Genomic DNA, 21,496 nt, shown 5'->3' on the forward strand with positions numbered 1-21,496 from the left:
CTGGATAAGTTATCCATTTTTTGTTTCTTTGAATATTGCCTTTGTTAAGAATAGTAGTGACCCATGAGCATTAAGTTTTACTATGATATCACTTTGCCATGGCATAATGCTGCTTTACACAACTGGGAAGCATTACCAGAGGATACCGACAGAAAACAAATTTCCGTTACCACAGTGAAGGTTCCATGCTTATTACTGTACTCTTCAGTGATTATAGCCAACTTTTCTGGCTGATTCCTTCTTGATCAGGAGAGAATATTAAGTAGTAAGTATTTTCTGATTAGTTCAGCTAGGAAAAATGTGATGTATTTGGATTTTCAGAAGGCGTTCGACAAAGTCCCGCATGAGAGGTATCTAAGAAAACTAAAAAGTCATGGGATAGGAGGTGATGTCCTTTTGTGGACTGTAAGTTGGTTAAAAGACAGGAAACAGAGAGTAGAATTAAATGGTCAGTTTTCACAGTGGAGTGCCTCGGGGATCTGTACTTGGACCGATGCATTTTAATATATTTATAAATGATCTGGAAAGGGGTACAACGAGTGAGGTGATCAAATTTGCGGATGATACAAAATTATGCAGAGTAGTTAAATCTCAAGCGGATTGTGATGAATTGCAGGAGGACCTTGAGACTGGAAGATTGGGCTTCCAAATGGCAGATGAAATTTAATGTGGACAAGTACAAAGTGATGCATATTGGGGGAAAAATAACCCTTGCTGTACTTACACAATGTTAGGTTCTATCTTAGCAGTTACTACCCAGGAAAGAGATCTAGGCATCATTGAAATTGAAATTGTTGGCCCAGTGTGCTGTGGCAATCAAAAAAGCAATCAGAATGATAGGAATTTTTAAGAAGGGAATGGAAAATAAAACGAAAGATGTCATAATGCCTCTGTATCACTTCATGGTGAGACCGCTCCTTGAATACTGTGTGCAGTTCTGGTCACCGCATCTCAAAAAGGATATAACTGCACTGGGGAGCTGTTCCCGGTATCTCATTTTTGCAGGCTGTAATAGGGCCTACTGGGATCACACCAGCACAAAAACTCCAATCCTCTCCAAACTAAAACTACAGCCAAACAGAATTTGCACATGCTCATCCCAGTTTATAAAGGGGAGCTTAACCAATTCCAAAACAGGAGGGCTGGCCAACACCAGGGAAGGATTAAAAAATGCAAAAATCTCCCAGCAGATGAAAACAGGGAAAATATTTGGTAAGGGAGTGAAACTACCATTACAAAAGTAAAATAAAAGGCTCACAAAGGCAATACAATTTATTGTACAATATCATTAAAATACTTAACCCACTGTAGCCAACAGACTACAAATGTAAGATTCCAGACTAACCAGTACACCTGTAAACAAAATAAAATTATATACCTTATAAGCTTTTGCCTGTATACCTATTAAAAAAATTAAGTTAATGTTCATTGTAAACTGAGGTGATGTTTCCATACGTGCCGCGGTATATAAAAAACCCTTAAATAAAATTTAAAAAATTAAAACAAAATGATATACTTTGTAAGTTTTTGCCTGTATCAATAAACTTAACATCATTAATACACAGAGTACATACTAATGTTATAAGATCAAGGCATGTGAGCAGCAGTGGATGTTCAGCTGGTGTTGATCATGAGATCTAAAAGGAAAATAGCTTGTGGTCTCTAAGAGATAAAATCCTTGCTATATATAAAATCAATGTATCAAGATGCTAAAAAATAACATATGAAAACCATTTTTAAAATAAAACATTAAATATAAAATATCAAAAAAGTGATTTGTTTATATTATATTAAAAATCCATAGCTGTTCCAAGGCAGCACTTATATCACTTTTTATCTTTGTATTTATTTCTTCCTTAGTTTGAATAATATTGTTTATTAGTTCTATTGTGTTTTTTTTAGTGGCACCAATAAAAGCTTTGTGCAGCCAGCGTTTTGATGACTGGAAGGAAAAGTTTGGACCCATAGGGCTTAATTGCAAAGAGCTCACAGGAGATACCCTAATCGATGATCTATTTGAAATTCAGCATGCTCATATTATCATGACAACACCAGTAAGTTTCAAACATTCCAATAGTTTTATGCATATAGTTTTATGCACTTTGAAAATCAGGCACTAAAGGGCTAATTTTAAAAGCTCTGCGCATGGCGATTCTGAGAGGTATAGCTGCGCACGCACCGTGCAGATTTTAAATGGCTTGCAGACATGTGTGTATCTCCCGGTACGCGCATGGTCTGGGCAGATCAGGACAATGCCATTAGACTCTGTCCCACGGAAGCGCATGCCGGTATCCGACCGGCATGTGCAATCTTGCTGCTGCTCTGGAGAACAGGTAAGTTTTAAAACAAAAAAATGTAGGTTAGTTAGCAGAGTTTGGGGTTAGTAGAACAAAAGACAGGCAGGGGTAGGTAGGGGGTTTAGGAAGTTCCCTCCCAGTCCACTCCTTTATTGGGGCGGACTGGGTGGGAACTTGAGAATAGGGCCTATGTTATAAAATTGCCGTGTCCATGTGCTTGTGCCAGCAACCATGCACACATGGACGCTCACACGTGGGTTTTAAAGTTACCCTTTAAATGTGTATCCCCTGACCACTTTCAATCTTCATTGTCCAATTTGTACAAAACCTGGATCATACATGCACAATGGCGATCTTGTGTCTGATGATCTGAGGAGGACTTTTCTTGTCTTCTTGACAAATAGTTGTTTATTTTCTTGTAGGAAAAATGGGACAGCATGACTAGAAAATGGAGAGATAACACTTTGGTTCAACTAGTTCGACTCTTTCTCATCGATGAGGTTAATGCATTTATAATTCTTCTGGTCTGACAAGTTTATTAAACTTAAACAAATATTTTGCTGAAATAAAAGGGCTTGTGCAATAAAACTCATGCTAAACAAATTTTAGTGTAGACTCACAAAAAATGTTAATGTGTGTGTAAAAATTAGACATGCAAAAAGATTTGGTGCACTCATGTAAAAAAAAAAAAAAAAGTTATCAGAAATCGTATGTTCATGCTATTATCAAACTCTAGAACAAAAAATCCCACCTATAAAATTGCATGATCCAGTTAAATTGCATGAGCACATTATTAAGTGGAAGTTTGATAATTACTATACCCTCAGGCACATTATTTATGAGTGCTTAGTACACTTTGTTGGCTTTACATCTGGCCTTCAAAAAAAGTTGTGGGAGGGCTAGCATGCTGAAGGAGGAGGAGAACCAGGGGATACAAAAGTGGCTGAAAGTGCAGAAGCAGGGGCTGGGTCAGTGGAATGTTTGTGGAAGAATATGACCATATTATGGAGCTGGCCATTGAGCACTACAGATTAGGCAGTATTGGGAGGTGAATAAAACCATGGTGAGTCTCTCCAAAGTTTGGGTAGATTTTAAAAAGCCTTCACGTGCCGGGCCTATTTTAGAAAGGCCCGGCAATGCGCGTATGTCCCGGGGCTTCGAAAAAGGGGAGGGGGCGGGGTGGGGCTGGGTCAGAGGCTTCTGGCACAGCGGCCATTTGCCACTGTGCTGGGGGATCGTGTGCCAGCAGGCTGCCGCTGCGCGCAACAGGTAGGACAAAGGTCCGGGGGGTGTCTAGATTAGGGCTAGGGGGCGGGAGGGTTAGGGGGAAGGGGAAGGGAGGTTAGGTTAGGGGGTTGGGAAGTTTCCTTCCAGGCTGCTCCGAAATCAGAGCGTCCTGGGAGGGAACAGGGATAGGCCGCGGGCATTGGCACATGCAAGTTATACAATTATGCACCCCCTTGCGTGCGCTGACCCCCGATTTTATAACATGCGTGTGCCAGCGCACACATTTTATAAAACCAGGCGTCCATGTGCTCGCGCTAGTTTTGAAAATCTACCCCTTTATGTAAACTCTTGTTGGGGCACATAAAATAGTAGAGGGTCTGATGCCTGTTGTGAGCTTATCACCAGTCTCTACTTGGGTAATCAAAAGCAAGAATGATCAAGCAGATGGTGTAGTGAACCTGGCTCAAAAGCAAGGGCTGTTTATACCTTGTTGGACAGAGAAGGTTCCACCAAATCCTTCTTTCCCCTCTGTGACCCACTCTGCTCCTCAACTTCTTCCACAACTAATAATGGCCTTTGTCAAACCCACACATTGGGAAAAATGGAAGGCTTACTCCAAAGGGTATCTTCAAACAAAACTTTATTTTACAATTCTGGGGTTATCGGCAGTCAGAGTAAAATTCATTAAAAAAATCACTGATTTCTCAGGGTACACAGGTTTCTTACAGCATTAGTAGCAACAACAATGACAACAACAAAACACATTTCCACAAAATCCTTTTTAGCATTGCATCACCCCTTTCTCTTCTTAGCATAAACACTAACCTATTCTTTTAAAAAGGATAGTCACAAATATTCACAAAATTCTTCTTCCCAATTAAGAAAGGAACCCCCCACATTTAAAATCCATAATTCATCCCAGGATTCAGTATCACTGCCCAGGAGTATATTCTGTATCTCCTGGAGCCATTGCCTTGCTGGACATTGGCAGTGGCTGCCTGGAAGGAAAAGTGCCCCCATCTTAGCTTCACTCTGGCTTGATTCAGCTCGAAGGGAAAAAACCACATTTAGTTCTAAGTACCCGTTTATATCGTACCCATACACATTCCTCCTAGAGGTTTTCCTATACTTTATTACTTAGATATTCCATCTCCTTAATAAACCTCTAACACAATGATATAACACTCAACCCCAAAAGTAAAGGCCAAGTGCATATCCCCCCCCCCCCCCCCCCCCCAAATTTCTCCAAGAGTCCATTTAGTGATCAGGACTTATTTTAGGGGCCCTATCACATTTATGATAAGTCTGCTTGCTGTGGTCATTGAACAACTCAGCAGCACAGTGACAGGTCTAACCATTGCCGTATAGCATCTGAAACCTATCATGCAAACACCAGCTGCACCCTAAACTCCATCAATGCAATCAGTGGCAGTAGCAGCAAACTGTACCCCATGTAGTGAACCTTCTCCAACAACTCTGACATCCTCCATGGCAAACAGGAACAGCCATGTGAGAAGTGTGCGGCCAGAGGTAAGAAGGAGAACATGAATGCTTTGGTGGAAAGAAACTACCTGGTAACCATTCCTCCTGTTGCTCCAGATTGCCTTCTCTGAGGGACTTTTCCTGATCTATCACAGCCTTGCCTTTGCAGACAGTAATAAATATGTGAGAGCATTCTGGACCAAGACGAGATGCAGACAAACAGTTTTATGCTGTTATGGCAACACCTAAGCACTTGTTGTCTGGACTTAATTTTCATTGCAGATATCATTGTACATTACACATTTCTGAGTGTACAACAATATGCACAGTAGCACTGTTCTTTGTTGACCTTTCACCTTTTAAGTAGTTTTGAATTGTGCAAATAAATGTGGATTTGTCAAGTGCTGAAACGTGTATGTGCATGCCTTCTCTTCCACAACCTTTTCTTCCTATCCAGCATTCACTGGCTCCTCCCCATGTGGTAAAGAAAGGGGGATGCTTGATTCCCGGGTGGTGTCTTGTGCAATCTACCTTTGAATTTCCATTTCATTCTGCTACATACAACCAGTCCGAACAGGTGGGTTATGTCCCCTTATCAGCAGATAGAGACAGAGTATACTATTTGATGGGTTGTTCAGCAGCTTTGTCTCAAATGGAGGGTAGCCTATGCCAGAACAAACAGGTAGTTAACTGCCACGAAAGCATCAAGTTGGGGCTCACTACCTCCTTGTCCTCAGGCCTCTACCTTAGCCCTTCTGTCCATAATTCTGAGCTTAAGACATTCTGTTATTCTGTAAGTAGCTACCCTGGTGCTAACATCTGTCTCTACTTGCACATTTAAGCCCCTGTGTTATAAGCCTGCAGTTTCTTCTCCATCCCTTCAGTGAAAAAGGTGGACCTGATTTAGGACTGCAAATAAACTTCTCTCATTATTTTGAATAATGATTTATGTCTGGACTTTTTACCTTCCACAAGCTTGATTCACCTGGGGTTTATTCTATTTATAAACCAATACCCAAAAAGAAGCATTTCAAAAACAGCTCTTCTTTTTCTTAGCATCCAGACAGATGAATTCAGAACCAGTGGGTTATGCACCTCTACCAGCAGATGGAAACAGAGCAAAGCTGACATTACAGTATATTTATTTTATTTATTTAAAGGCTTTTATATACCGATATTCATGTACTGGTACATATCACGTCGGTTTACATAGAACCAAAGTTGGAAATTACATCGAACAAGAGGTTACAAATAACAGGACAAATAACAGGGCTAACTTGTAAGAGATTATAGAAAAGGTGAGAACGATTTAAAATTATTATTACAAAAAACACATAGTAAATAACAGTCAAGCTCGGATTAACAAAAGCCTTCTTAAGCCAGGGTGCATATTTTAGTCCAATTAACTGGCGAAATTATGGTTACGGCATCATATATCTGGCGTGGAGTAAGAAAAGCGTGAATCGGAGACCTTTAAGTGAATGCCTTTGTGAAAAGCCAAGTTTTGAGCTTCTTTTTGAACGTTCAACAACAAGTTTCTAGACGAAGGTCCGTGGGGAGAGTATTCCAGTGAGAGGGGCTGGCAGTCGAGAATGCTCGTTTCTTGAGCAGTGACTTGGCTGGAGGTGCATATAAGGTGCCTAAGTAGCTGGTTCTGATAGGTCTCAGTGAAGCGTGAGGATGAAGTGGGTCACTTAGATCTAGCGAAGTTTGGGAATAAATGGTCTTGTGGGTTATGGTTAGTACTTTGAAAATGATTCTAGATTTAATAGGGAGCCAGTGTAGGTTTTTTAAAATAGGTGTGATGTGATCTCGTCTACTAGAGTTGGTTAGAATCCTGGCTGCTGAGTTCTGCAACATTTGTAGTGGTTTGGTGGTGATAGCTGGGAGGCCAATCAGCAGCGAGTTGCAATAATCAATTTTTGAAAATAGAATTGTTTGGAGGACTGTAAATGGAGGAGAGGTTTCAGCCTTTTTAATATGTGTAGTTTGTGAAAGCATTCCTTTGTTGTGTTTTTGACAAATTGTTTGAGATTCAATCTATTGTCGATAGTGACGCCTAGGTCTCTTACGTGTGTGTGGGAGATCCTTAGCGGTGTGACTAGATTGTTGGTAGCCTGAAAGTTGTCATCCAAAGTGAACAGCATGAGTTCCGTTTTTGAAGTATTGAGCACTAAGTTGAGACTAGTGAGGAGTGAGTTTATGGACTGTAGACAATTGTTCCAGAAGTTGATGGTGTTGGAGATAGATTCAGTGATTGGCAACAGGATCTGGACGTCGTCGGCATATATGAAGTGTGTGATCTTTAGATTTGAGAGCAGATGACATAGGGGGAGGAGATAGATGTTAAACAGGGTTGGGGAAAGGGAGGATCCTTGAGGGACTCCTAGAGAGGACTTGACCGGGTGAGAGTCCTTGTTACTAATTCTGACCTTGTATGTCCTGTTGTTAAGGAATGATCTGAACCATTCAAGGGCTGAACCTGAGATGCCTATGTCTGAGAGTTGGGAGATGAGGATAGAGTGATTTATGGTGTCAAATGCTGCTGATATATCGAGAAGTGCCAGGAGGTAGGGGGTCTTTTTCTCCAGTCCGGAGAGGACTCTGTCCGAGAATGAGATTAATAGGGATTCCGTACTGAGGGATTTGCAGAATCCGAATTGGGCTGTTGTGAGGAAATTGTGGTCTTCTAGGAATTCTGACAACTGTTTGTTAACAATTCTCTCCATAGGTTTGGCGACAAACGGTAGGTTGGCGATGGGGCGAAAATTGGCCGGATCTGCAGGGTTCAGGTTGGGTTTCTTGAGGAGAGGTTTGAGGGTTGCTATTTTCAGAGTGTCTGATACTGATCCTTGGGTTAGTGAACGGTTGATGATCTCCGCTAAGGGCTTCGCAATGATGTTTGGGATGGTGAGTAGTAATTTAGATGGAATGGCATCTATCGGATGAGTGGAGGGTTTCATCTTTTTGAGAATCGATTCAACTTCGAGTGAGGAAGTGGGTTCGAAGGATTCTAGTTTTGCTTTCTGGCTGAAGGGGGGGGGGGAGAGGAAAGCAGGAGGTTCTATATTCGTTGCCAGAGGTGCTATTAGCTTAAGGATTTTGTTTTCGAAGAATTGTGCAAGTTTAGTGCATCTGGATTGAGCTTGATCGTCAGGGATAACTGGTGAGGTGGGTTTTGTGAGCTCTGAGACATTTGAAAACAGTGCTTTAGCATCGAAGGAAAAATTGTGAATTTTGTGGGCATAATAATCTCTCTTTGTGCGAAGGATATTATTTCTATAACTGTGCATGAGGGTTTTGTACTCATTTAGTGTATTGTTGGATGGTCTCTTTCGCCATGCATGTTCTTTTTTTCTCAATTCTAGTTTGGTGTTTTTTAGTTCTTGATTGAACCATGGTTTTTTGTTTTTACAGGATGGGTTGAGCTCTTTAGTTTTTAAGGGGCATATTTTTTCTGCCACCTTGTTTGTGATGTTATGCCATGTAGAGATGGCTGTTTCTGCGTCGGAAAGGTCAAGGTTAGTAAGTTCCGATGAAAGGTGAGAGGTGAGGTCTTCCATGGAGCAGGAGTTCCTGTAGTGAATTGTGGTCTTGGTGATTGGTGCTACAGGGTTGTCCTTGACACAAAGATCCGTCGTGATCATTACATGGTCTGACCAAGGGATAGGGGAGCAAAGAGGCGGGGAAGATAGTGTAAGGCCAGAGTTTATGAATATAAGGTCCAGTGTGTGCCCCGCTTTGTGCATGGAACTTTTAACAATTTGTGAGAAGCCCATAGACTTGAAGGAGGATAATAGCATTTCGCAGTTGGAGAATAGGGGGATCATATCAATGTGAAGGTTAAAGTCTCCCAAGATGACTGTTGGGGTGTCATTATTGACGTGTTTGGCAATGAGCTCTATGAGTGGAGATGGATCCGAATCTAGGAGGCCGGGCAGAGCATAGAGTAGACAAATTTGGAGATGTTTTGAGCTAAAGAGGGCCAATTCCAGCCGGGAGGTATGAATAGTGATCTGTAGGGATAGTCTCAGCTCTTTTTTTGCAGCTAAGCAGAGTCCCCCCGCCCCTCTTTTTTTTGGTCTGGGTATTGAATGGATATCATAGAGGTGAAGGGGCAGTTGATTGATAAGGGCTAGGTCTGTGGATTTCAATCAGGTTTCTGTGATATCACATAAATCCGGTTGTGAGTCCAGGAGATAGTCGTTGATTAAATGTGTTTTTTTTCGAAATTGATTGGGCGTTAAAGAGTGTTAGAGAGAATAAGGAAAGCCCAAGGAATTGAGTGAGTGGGGATGTCATAATAGGTATCAGACGCTTAAGTTGGGGGACTGCAGAGTCAGGGCGTTTTATCCGGTTGTTGTAGAGGTTATTGATGGTGGGGATAGGGAACATGAACACGATTGAAGCCCCAAAAGATATTGAAGAAGAGGGTGAGTTGATGACGACCGGATGAGTTAACTATGGTCGGTTGAGGCTTGTCACTGCAGAAAAATGTTAGCTGAGTGGGATGAAGCCCTTAGGGGCTGCCCGGAAGGTGCACAAAGGTCATCGCGAAGGTGTGTGCACTGCGGACTGCTAGTCGGAAGAGAGCTGGATGAGTGCTGGACATGGATGGATGAGCGCTGGATGAGTGCTGGACGTGGATGGATGAGCGCTGGGCGTGGATGAATGAGCGCTGGATGAGTGCTGGACGTGGAGGGATGAGCGCTGGATGAGCGCTGGACGTGGATGGATGAGCGTTGGATGAGTGCTTTCAGATGTTAAAACATCTGAAAGGCAGTGGGTGCAGGAAGTCAAGCGCGGGGGTGAGGGTATATGCCCTCCCCCTTCACAGCCAGGGTTGTGCTGAGCTCAGATAAAACATAAAAAAAAAAAGAAAAAGCAGAGAACAGAGGAGGGTTTTTGGTAGGATTTCCTCCTTCCTTTGGTCTCCATTCTCAGTGTGCTGATCCAACATTTGTTTCTGTCTCCAAGGGCAGTTAAGGGAGGTGGGAGACTGGCAGGTTGAGCAGCCCTTTTGAGCTAAGCCCCACCCTTAGGCTTTTCTCTGTGCTCCACGTGGTAGGCACCGGCGGCGTTTTTGCTCGTTTTCCTGTGCATTAGGCTGCCCTCTTCAGGAATGTCGGTATATGCAAGTGTGTCTGGTTATGAGTCCAGGTAAAGTTTTTGGATGCTTAGTTGGACGCTTGCTTGGGTGTCCAGGAGGTAGCAGTGTCTGCTTTAGGTGCGCTTTTACCTGTTTTCACAATTTGGGCTGCATTTGGGCACTCATCAAGCACACTTAAGTTTGGAACACCTAGATTTTGGATGCATATATTTTACAGCATGAGTTCAGCTTGACGCACACCTTTCAGCCGCCTGTTAAGCGTTCTGGCAGACTGATGGCACCTATAGCTAAAAAACCGAAATGCCTTTTTGTTATGGGTTCAGACCGTGCACATTGGTAGTCTGCCTAGGGGCTCTGACCTGGGGGGGGCGCTGATCTAACTGAGGTCTACACTGGGGCTACCTGAGGGGCTTATCCCATATAAACACACACAATTACTGGGATTATACCTGGGGGCTTGAACCCAGGATCTTATTCCCTACTCAAAGTGCCACACATAAACTTTGATTCAGTACGTCACGGTTCCAGATATTTAGGAAAGTGAGTTTATTTGAGCAATAGGAGGATAGAACAAATAAAATCAGATTACACAGAAGAAGTAATCGTAGATAATAACAATTGTTACATAGATATAAGAAGCTTACATTTCCAAAGGATCAGCCGTATCATCATGTCCAGGGCTTTCTGTTTCTCGCTGTCTCTCCTTTTACACTACAAACGCTTGTGAAAACAGTGGTGTTCACTCCCTCTGAGCTGTCATCAGATTTCAGGCACAGCTGTGTGGCCTTCACTTTCTCTTTCAGGCTTTAGTATAAGTTAATTGCTAGTTTTTTCATCATAGACTTAGTGGAATAACTAAATAAACAGACTCTTGCCTGTTCATAAACATTTCACAGTGCAAGACAGTAAACAGGAGTTCACTCAGAGTTTGGCCTGTGGCCTTCAAACTAGTTTGGGTCTGGTTGAAAATTCTGAATCCATACAGCCTAACCTCTATGTACATTCTCAGCAAAAATAACAAAAAATGACTCCAACACTTTCCCTCTGTGCTGACTATCATGTTCGGGCATCTCAGTTTGGTGTTCCCTCTAACTTATGCCAGCACTGCTTAGAAGCTCGGAGAATTACCTTCGTCTGATTTTACTAAGCCCAGTTCTTCCCAGCCTGATGAGGGACTGGGTAAAGACATGTCAGGAGGGGCGCCTGACCTTGAAACTCCTTTAGTGGTTCGTCTGCAGGGGAAGGTAGCTCAGTGGGCACAGGATAGATGCCTTCTGGTTTTGGCATGGATCCTTGGAATTTTTGGCATGCAATCCTTTCTTCAGGCGTAGTCTTTGACCCTGACCAATCTTGCCAGGTCAGAGAAGAAGGTGATGACCTTCCACAAGCCCGGTACTGCTGTTAAATGCTGAGGTACACCTAGATCGGCAGCCGGTCTTCCTGATAGGGATCCGGATGGCACAAATCCCTCCTCTCTGGAGGATGGAGAAATTCCTCCGGGTCTTGAACCGTATAGGACTATGTTATGGTTCTTTCATAGAAATGAGTTATCAGCTCTGATTTCCCAGACATTAAAGCAGATGGGAGTACCTGGGGCTGATTCCATGTCTGAGCTAAAGAAAAATTCCATTTTGATTTCTTTTCGTAAAGCCTCTTGTTTTATCCCTGTTACGGAGGCCATTCAAGAATTGATTGATCTTGAGTGGGGTGCCCCGGAGGCTAATTTCAAAGGGGGTCAAGTCTTGTAAGGCCTGTAGCCCCTGGATCCATTGGCGAAAGAGCGGTTATGTTTTCCAAAAGTGGACACGCATTGTGTGTGCTGTCTCCAAGCAGATGATTATCTGCTTGGAGGGAAGAGCGGCCTTGAAGGATGCACACGATAGAAGGATTGAGGCCATCCTTAGGCAAGCATTTGAAGCAGTGGCGATGACCTTGCATATAGCTTCTTGTTGTTCCTTTGTGGCTCGCTCTTTTTTACATCTCTCTCAGGAGGGTGATGAATCTGGATTGAATTCCAGGGCAGTTATGGAGCCAGCTGTCACCTTTTTGGCAGATACGGTCTGCAATTTGGCCTGTGCCTCAGCTAGAGGGGGGGCTTTGGTAATAGCAGCCAGGCATCCATTATTGCTGAGAAATTGTTCCGCCGATGCAACCTCCAGGATTACAGTGGCTCCCTATCCATTTGAGGATTGAATATAAAGTGCTCATCTTATCCATAACTTACTGAACCAGGCTAGTACTCCATGGCTTGGCATTGTGCTGAGTGTTTATTTCCTTTCAAGAACTCCTAGGTCACAGAATAAGGGGCTCCTCAAAGTTCCATCCATTAATTTGACACATCTTGGCGAGATTAGGGCATGTATGTTTTCTGTAGGTGATCCTATATTATGGAACAGAATGTCAGAAAAGCTAAGAACTGATGTAACCACTGCAACATTTAAAAAATCATTAAAAACTTGACTGTTCCATAGGCATTTTGGGAACACACTCTTCGGAGATGGCTCACAGGAACGTAATTAAGGTCTTTACACCACCTTGTGAATAGATAGTTTGGCAATTCCAGATTTTGTTCTGTTAGTATTGTTTGTTTTTTAAATTTTATGTATGTGCCATTTGGTTTGTAAACTGTATTGGCCTCTTCTGATAATGCGGGATAAAAATGATTTTAAATAAATCGGCCATCTTCTTGGCTTGGGCAGTGACTTTCTCGGTTAAATAATTGATCTGTTCCCATAGTTCATGCAGTTCTTGGGCGGAGAGTTGCGCCATTGGAGAGGGCACTGTCATAGTCAGTGGCAGAGGAGGCAGAAGTTGTTTTCCATAGAACAGCTGGAAGGACGAAAAACCGGTGGAGACATTGTTAAATAAATAAGGCTGATGTGCACGGAACAGGAGAGAGACCTTGGGGTGATAATGTCTAATGATCTGAAGTCGGCGAAACAATGTGACAAGGCGATAGCTAAAGCCAGAAGAATGCTGGGCTGCATAGAGAGAGGAATATCGAGTAAGAAAAGGGAAGTGATTATCCCCTTGTACAGGTCCTTGGTGAGGCCTCACCTGGAGTACTGTGTTCAGTTCTGCAGACCGTATCTCCAAAGAGACAGAGACAAGATGGAGGCGGTCCAGAGAAGGGCGACCAGAAAGGTGGAGGGTCTTCATCAAATGACTTATGAGGAGAGATTGAAGAATCTAAATATGTATACCCTGGAGGAAAGGAGGAGCAGAGGTGATATGATACAGACTTTCAGATACTTGAAAGGTTTTAATGATCCAAAGACAAACCTTTTCCGTCGGGAAAAAAATCAGCAGAACCAGAGGTCACAATTTGAAACTCAGGGAGGAAGACTCAGAACCAATGTCAGGAAGTATTTCTTCACGGAGAGGGTGGTGGATGCCTGGAATGCCCTTCCGGAGGAAGTGGTGAAGACCAGAACTGTGAAGGACTTCAAAGAGGCGTGGGATAAACACTGTGGATCCATAAAGTCTAGAGGACGTGAATGAAGACTGGGTGGCTCGTCGGGAAAAAAATCAGCAGAACCAGAGGTCACAATTTGAAACTCAGGGAGGAAGACTCAGAACCAATGTCAGGAAGTATTTCTTCACGGAGAGGGTGGTGGATGCCTGGAATGCCCTTCCGGAGGAAGTGGTGAAGACCAGAACTGTGAAGGACTTCAAAGAGGCGTGGGATAAACACTGTGGATCCATAAAGTCTAGAGGACGTGAATGAAGACTGGGTGGCTCGCGGGAATGATGGCTACTGCCTTGAGATAATATCCTTATTCAATAAACATACACACAATTAATGCGACTCCAACAATGCTCTAAGCTTCAACGGCAAGAGGAACTGTGGAAAAAGATTTGCATTCACAAAAAGCAGGGAGTAGCTTGCTTGTTACGGCGGTTACTACCCCAAACCAAATAAGCCTGATACTTAACTTTCAATACATACCCAGCATAGCTCTCTGCTTCAATGGCAGGGAGAATGAAGAAAAGTGGATCTATATACAGACAACAACCAACAAGGACTGAATTACATAGTCTGGGTAAACAAATAAGCATGGGTGTAGCTTGCTTATTGCGGCGGTTACTACCCCTAACTAATTAAGCTAGATATTCACTTAGATGCAGTTCCAACACTGCTCTCTACATTAATGGTGGGGGTGGAAGGGAAATAGAACCAAAAGGTTACTAAGAGCCAAGACTAACAGAAGTATGAGAAAAAAAAATAAAAAGTGCAAAACTTACTGGGCAGACTGGATGGGCCGTTTGGTCTTCTTCTGCCGTCATTTCTATGTTTCTATGATGTGGTTATTATGGGAGAATTCAGCTCATGGTAAAAGAGTAGCCCAGTTATCCTGGCATTCATTGACATAGGAGCAAAGGAAGGTTTTAAGAGTACGATTGGTACTTCCGCCTGTCCGTTGCCTTTTCAGGTGGTAGGCTGTAGTGTAGTCAAGTGTTATATCAAACTATTTGCAAAACGAGCGCTAGTACCTCGTGGTGAACTGAACTCATCTGACAGTATATACTTTAGTAGGCCATGGAGGCGAAAGACATGGAGAGTGAAGAGAAGCGCTGACTTCGAAATGGAAGGACGGCCTGGTAATGGGGGGGAAGTATGCCATTTTCGAGAATTGCTCAATCACCACCCAAATCACGGTGGCACCATCAGAGATAGGGAGATCCACGATAAAGTCCTTGGACTGGTGGGTTTAGGGTTCTCTGGGGGCTGGCAATGGCTGTAACAGTCTCCAGGGTCAGCCATGCAGTGCTTTTTGCTGTGCGCAAGTGGGGCACAAGTCAACATAGGCCATGATGTCTTGCTTCATTTGGGGCCACCAGTAGTGATGTTGAAGCACTTCAAGGGTTCATGCCCATCCTGGATGACCTGCGATATGGGTCCATTTCAACACTTTCTCATGCATTCTGGAAGGTACAACCATCTTCCCTGGAGAGATGGATACCGTGGTGGCCAGGAGTATCGATAATGTGCCTGGGAGTTCTGGGAGATCCACAGTTTGGAAGGAGCGAGAGAGGGTGTCTGCCTATTTATTCTTGAGCGCTGGGTGTAATTCAAAATTGAAGAGAGCGAAGAATAAACACCAACAGGCCTGTCTTGTATTAAGTTGCTGAGCTTGATGTAGATGATCAAGATTCTTGTGGTCAGTATATATATTGTAACACAGTGTTGAGCTCCTTTGAATAAATGGCACCATTCCTTGAGAGCTAGTTTGACGGCCATGAGCTCTAAATCTCCAATGTTGTAATTGCATTCATCTGGGGAGAACTTCTTAGAAAAGAAGGAAAATGGATGACGTACCCTTTTGGGAGTGTGTTGACTGAGGACAGCCCCTACCTCCAGAGTAGAGGCATCTACCTCTAAGATGAAGGGTCATATAGAATCTGGTTGACATAGGCAAGGCTTTCAGCAAAGGCATTCTTTAACATTTGGAATGCTTCAGTAGCCTCAGATGGTCAATCTTTGATGTTGGCACTCTTGCAGATAAGGGTAGCAAGGGGAACTGCCACAGACAAGTAATGTGGGATAACCTGCCAGTAATAATTAGCAAATCCCAGAAATCTTTATGAGGCCTGGAGCCCTTCAGGGCAAGGACAGACCATGATGGCTTTTATCTTGGCAGGATCCATTCAGAACCCGACTCATGAGACTGTGTACCCAAGGAAGGGGAGCTCCTCTTGTCAACAGACATTTTTCCAATTTGGTGTAGAGATTATTTTCTTGCAGGTGTTCCAGGACAATACGAACATCTCTTCAGTAGGAACTCAGGGTTTGAGAAAAGATCAGCATGTCGTCCAAATATACAACCACACAGATGTATAGCAGATCATGAAAGATCTCATTGACCATTTTCTAGAAAACCGCTGAGGGGTTGCAAAGTCCAAAAGGCATAACCAAATACTTGTAATGTCCATTGTGAGTGTTAAATGTCGTTTTCTGAGGGGGATCCAAGATGGCTGCTGCACAGCTGTACCATTTTTGAGAGCTCCTGAGGATTTCTCCTGTTTCTTCGTTTCTTGCGAACTTTATCACCAGTTTCCTCGATATAGGGAAACGCAAAGGAGCCATTTGACAGGGCAAGATGGCCGAACCAGCGGTTGCCCTTCGTCAAGCATCTATTCTCGAACATGCTTCTCCCCAAGTATTGGTGGCTGAAGCTGGCTTGGCTGGCTTAGGGGACGCCAGCCCGTCAGCGGAAGTTTCTCTCAGCCCCAACCTCTGTTCCACACCTTGTCTTCCTGTGGGAGTTTCTTTCTCTCTCTGTGCTCCATCCGAAGCTGCTGGGTTCCTGGACAACTAATTTATCTTCAGGCTCTGTGTCATCTGCTATTATCCATTACCTCTAATAGTGGAGCTCTTCGACCGCCTATAGGGTGCAAAGATTTTCACAAAGTTGGATCTCATGGGTGTGTACAATGTCATCTGCATTAAAGCTAATGATGAATGGAAAGCCACATTTTTTAAAACTCTTTATTTGTAATTTTAAGTCAAATATTCAGGCTCTATGTCATCTGCCATTCTGACGCTGTTTCAGCTTCTGAGTTTAGCTGGGAAATCTTTAGAGCTCCGAGAAGAGCAAGTTGGTGCTGGAAAATCAGTTCTATTCCCAGTTCCATTCCCTGACCTGTCGGCTAGAGCACCTGAATCAGGTATGAAGGATTCTAATGCATTTGCAAAAGCTCCTGTTACGGCACTCTGTGTTTCTACTGTTTTTGTCAAGCCTGCAGTCATTTCCTTGGACAGTTTTTGGACAGTTATGATGCCAATTAATAAATCAGTTTTGTCCTTGGTTTCTTTGACCACTGACTTACATAATAATTTTCAATCTCATGAGCAACTTCTCAGTTCTTTGGAGAAAAAGAAATCTGATGTTGAAATATCCTTAACTCAAGTTCAAGAAGTTCAATCTCACATTATTAAATATCTGTCTGTTACTTCTCGCAGAATTGAGACTATTGAAAGTTCTCTCAGGTCATTAAACTTGAGACTGCTCAATTTTCCAAGGATTCCATTTATTACCCCATCTGACCTTTTTTCTTATTTGAAAGAAGTTCTGCTCATTAAAGTTTTCTTTCTTCCTGCTCCCAAATTATTGGATAATTCTTCAGTGAAAGTACCAGTTAATTTAACTGATTTTTTGAAAAATCTAATGATGAAAATGTTACAGATCGTGCTACTCTTCTGGTCTCATTTGTCTTTATGCAAGATCATCATAATGTTTTTCGTCTATATTTTCGAGATAAAGACGTTTTGTTTAAAGGCCAAAAGATTTGGATGTTTTCCGATATATCCAGAGTGACACAAGAAAGAAGGAAAATTTTTTTAGCAATGAAAGCTGCTGTTTTATCTCTTGGAGCATCATGTGTTATATTTATGTATTTATTTATTGAGTTTTATATACCGTCATTCAGTTTAGCCATCACAATGGTTTACAATTATCGATGGGTAAGAGGTTACGATGGGGATTAACATCATATTCATATTGGTTAATACATTTTCGATGGATAACGTGTTAGAAGGTTAGTAGATGCATTGAAGTACATAGAGCATTCATTTATGCATACAGCATTCATTTAAAGCATTATTAGGATTGAGGGGGATATTCTTAACATAGCAAGGGGAACATGGTGGGGTTCTGAATGAAGGTTAATAGGGCAGGGGTAAGGGGGTTTCAGTCCAGATTTGTGTTATATTTTGGGGAGGGGAGTGTATGATTCATTGGGTGTTTTGGTAGGCTTTGGTGAACATCCAGGTTGTAAGTTCCTTTTTGAACTTTTCCTTGTAAACGTGTCATAACTCTTGAATCTTCTAGATTTTGTTTTTTGATCCTATTCAGTTGAAGAACTTTTTGGAAGCCCAATGAGTGGTTTTGGAATCTTCTACTACTGTTAATGTGGGAATTTAATGATGGGGTCTAGTCTCCTGTGCATCTCTGATCTCTATCTATAGATTATAGTTGTGTGTTAATAGCCTTTCCCCATGGCTTTTTCCTCTTCCCCTCCTCTTTTTTAATTGGGGACTAATTGTGGCAATATATACAGATATATTATTTTCTTTTGATTGTCTATTTTTCCTGTCAAATATTCTTTTGTTTTGAATATTTGACTTAAAATTACAAATAAAGAGTTTAAAAAAATGTGGTTTTCCATTCATCATTAGTCTTAATGCAGATGAGACTGTACATACCCATGAGATCCAACTTTGTGAAAATTTTTGCACCCTATAGGCGGTCGAAGAGCTCCGCTATTAGCGGTAATGGATAATGGTCCTCCTTAATGATGGCATTCAAACCATGGTAGTCTATGCACGATCTGAGGGATCCATCTTTCTTTGCAACGGAGAAGAACCCAGCCCTTGATGGGGAGGATGAAGGGCAAATAAATCCACATTCCAAATTCTCCTTAATGTAGGTGGTCATGGCCTGAGTCTCTGCGAGAGACAGGGTAAACCCGTCGATGTGGGAGCATGGTTCCTGGGATGAGTTCAATGCCACGGTTGTATGTGTGATGAGAAGGCAGTACCTAGCACTCTTTTTTTAAAAAAATCAATATAACCCACAGGTGCAGCTGAAAAACAGAATACTTCAAATTATCAATATTCAGCTGGAAAAGAGCTCATGAATGGATATATCTAGCAACCGTCATAAATGGCCTCAATGAATTTGTGGCTTATTGATAAAGCCTATGATACTTAAGGCTGATATAATCATAGGTTGCAGATAGATTTGTTTATGCACCAACCGGTGCGATAAGGCTGGAGCACAATCACTGTATGCTTTGAGTAACTAGTGTGTGCACTTATCTTAGATTGCCACGTAGAGAGAGCTGGCTTGTACGGTCCTGAAGTTTGCCTCCGACACTGTAGTGTTTCGGAGCCTTATACTCCTTCCTCAGGGATCTCCAGGTGTAAACGAGCCATCTACATAAATCTGCGTGGAAGACAATACAGCATGAGAGTTCTTTGAATGTCAAACGACTAAAATATATATAATGGCGGTCAGAGATGGAAATAAAACTTACTCCATGTTGTCTGGTCAGTACTTAGCTCAAAAGCGACGAATACTTATGCGCTGTGATGATTAAAAATGAAAGAAACATTCATTAAATGTAAGGTACCAACTTCAATGTTTTAGCGTCGGGAGCGAAATAGATTCTTCTATGGCTGTACTTACGTGCACTGTGTTGGAGTGACCTGCCAGCGTGCCGTCTCAATTACTGACAGCTCGAGCGTCGGGAAGACGCCGAATTTAAAGGGATTCCATCGACTGAAGCAGTCGGAGGAAGTGATGTATGGGTGTCATATTGGTATAAGCCTTAAAAGGTAATTGACGTCATGAGGGGACCCCCTTAATTGTTGATACCAAATATGGTTGATGACGAAACTACGGCGGCCATATTGGCAAGGGGAATACCTGTTTGCTAATACCAAACATGGTTAATGACGTAGCTGTAACAGCCATTTTGAAAGAGGTTGAAATTGAACTTTTCCGGGGGAAAGGGAAACCTGCCTTGGAGATGTTTTATTCAGATGAGGGAGAACCACTCGACCTTCTCATTTAGTCCTTGGGGTTCAACAGATCGCAATTTGAAAATCCATCGATTCTCTTTGTAGTTGAGTAGAGTTGAACGATCTCCCCCTCTCCAATTCGGGGGAATGTGTTCCAGGATAACCCACTTGAAATCTGCAAATGTATGTGAACAGGAAATGCAGTGTTGGACCAATGGTGCTTTTATATCTTTGGTGTTAATTCTGCTGCGATGTTCTGTCAAACGGGTACGGATCTTGCGTCTGGTCCGTCCCACATAGACTCTGTTGCAGGGACATTGAAGAGCATAGATCACAAATTCAGTATTACAATTCACTTGATGTTTGATGGGAATCTGAAGACCAGTTTGAGGGTCTTGCCACTGTGAACCGATGTGTGCCTGGGAACAGACTGAACAATTGCCACATGTTGTTTGTCCAGCCCGCTGTGGATGAGGGGGGAGAACCTTATCAACTGCCCGAACTATCCTTTGTTTAATGTTGGTACCTCGAGAGTATGCGAACATGGGGGGATCTTGGAAGATGGCATGGGGACTGAGGACGTGCCAATTGTTCAAAATGGCTGTTTTAACATGAGATATAAGATTAGTATAAGGTAAAACACAAATCAGGTTCGTGACTTCATTTCTTTGTCTATATTGAAGTAATTGATCCCTGTCTGAAAAAGTTGCTCTTTTATATGCTCTTCGAATGACTCGGTCTGGGTAACCCCGCTCTTGAAATCTGTGACCCAATTTGGCTGCTTGGTTGTGAAACTCTTGTTTCACAACACTTCCTCTGACTGCTTCAGTCGATGGAATCCCTTTAAATTCGGCGTCTTCCCGACGCTCGAGCTGTCAGTAATTGAGACGGCACGCTGGCAGGTCACTCCAACACAGTGCACGTAAGTACAGCCATAGAAGAATCTATTTCGCTCCCGACGCTAAAACATTGAAGTTGGTACCTTACATTTAATGAATGTTTCTTTTATTTTTAATCATCACAGCGCATAAGTATTCGTCGCTTTTGAGCTAAGTACTGACCAGACAACATGGAGTAAGTTTTATTTCCATCTCTGACCGCCATTATATATATTTTAGTCGTTTGACATTCAAAGAACTCTCATGCTGTATTGTCTGGCTCGTTTACACCTGGAGATCCCTGAGGAAGGAGTATAATGCTCCGAAACACTACAGTGTCGGAGGCAAACTTCAGGACCGTACAAGCCAGCTCTCTCTACGTGGCAATCTAAGATAAGTGCACACACTAGTTACTCAAAGCATACAGTGATTGTGCTCCAGCCTTATCGCACCGGTTGGTGCATAAACAAATCTATCTGCAACCTATGATTATATCAGCCTTAAGTATCATAGGCTTTATCAATAAGCCACAAATTCATTGAGGCCATTTATGACGGTTGCTAGATATATCCATTCATGAGCTCTTTTCCAGCTGAATATTGATAATTTGAAGTATTCTCTTTTTTTTAAAAGCATTCCTTCTAATCTCTTTTTTTTAAAAGCATTCCTTCTAATCTGCATTCTGAGGCAGAAGTCATTGGACCGTCGCCTCCTTAATTCTAAGACTAATTCTGGGTTATACCAGCACCAAGCAGGAGACTGTGCAGCCATGGCCCAGTGGGCAAGTTGTAAGATAGACCAGTTGAAATGTGGTTGATGCTGTTGGAGCCATAGCAGACCAAGTATGATGGGATGGATGGCCCTGGAAGTCATGTAAAAATTGATTTTTTCCATGTGCAGGAGGGTGGTGTATAAGGCCACAGGCACCGTGTTCATGGTAACATGGTCTGGAAGTGGGTTTCTGTAGACAGAGGAA

The 21,496-nt window shown here is 42.6% G+C and overlaps 1 protein-coding gene across 1 annotated transcript in view; it reads left to right on the forward strand.

Annotated features, from left to right (window-relative positions):
* Nucleotides 1–21,496, forward strand: part of LOC115099805 (probable ATP-dependent DNA helicase HFM1) — a 451,200-nt gene that overhangs the window by 131,156 nt on the left and 298,548 nt on the right. Inside the window, exons 6-7 of the mRNA XM_029617654.1 lie at nucleotides 1,903–2,054; nucleotides 2,720–2,797. Coding sequence (XP_029473514.1) covers nucleotides 1,903–2,054; nucleotides 2,720–2,797 — 230 coding nt within the window. The remainder of the gene's footprint in view (nucleotides 1–1,902; nucleotides 2,055–2,719; nucleotides 2,798–21,496) is intronic.

This window comes from Rhinatrema bivittatum, chromosome 10 (genome assembly GCF_901001135.1).
Source record: "Rhinatrema bivittatum chromosome 10, aRhiBiv1.1, whole genome shotgun sequence".
Taxonomy (NCBI): Eukaryota; Metazoa; Chordata; class Amphibia; order Gymnophiona; family Rhinatrematidae; genus Rhinatrema; species Rhinatrema bivittatum.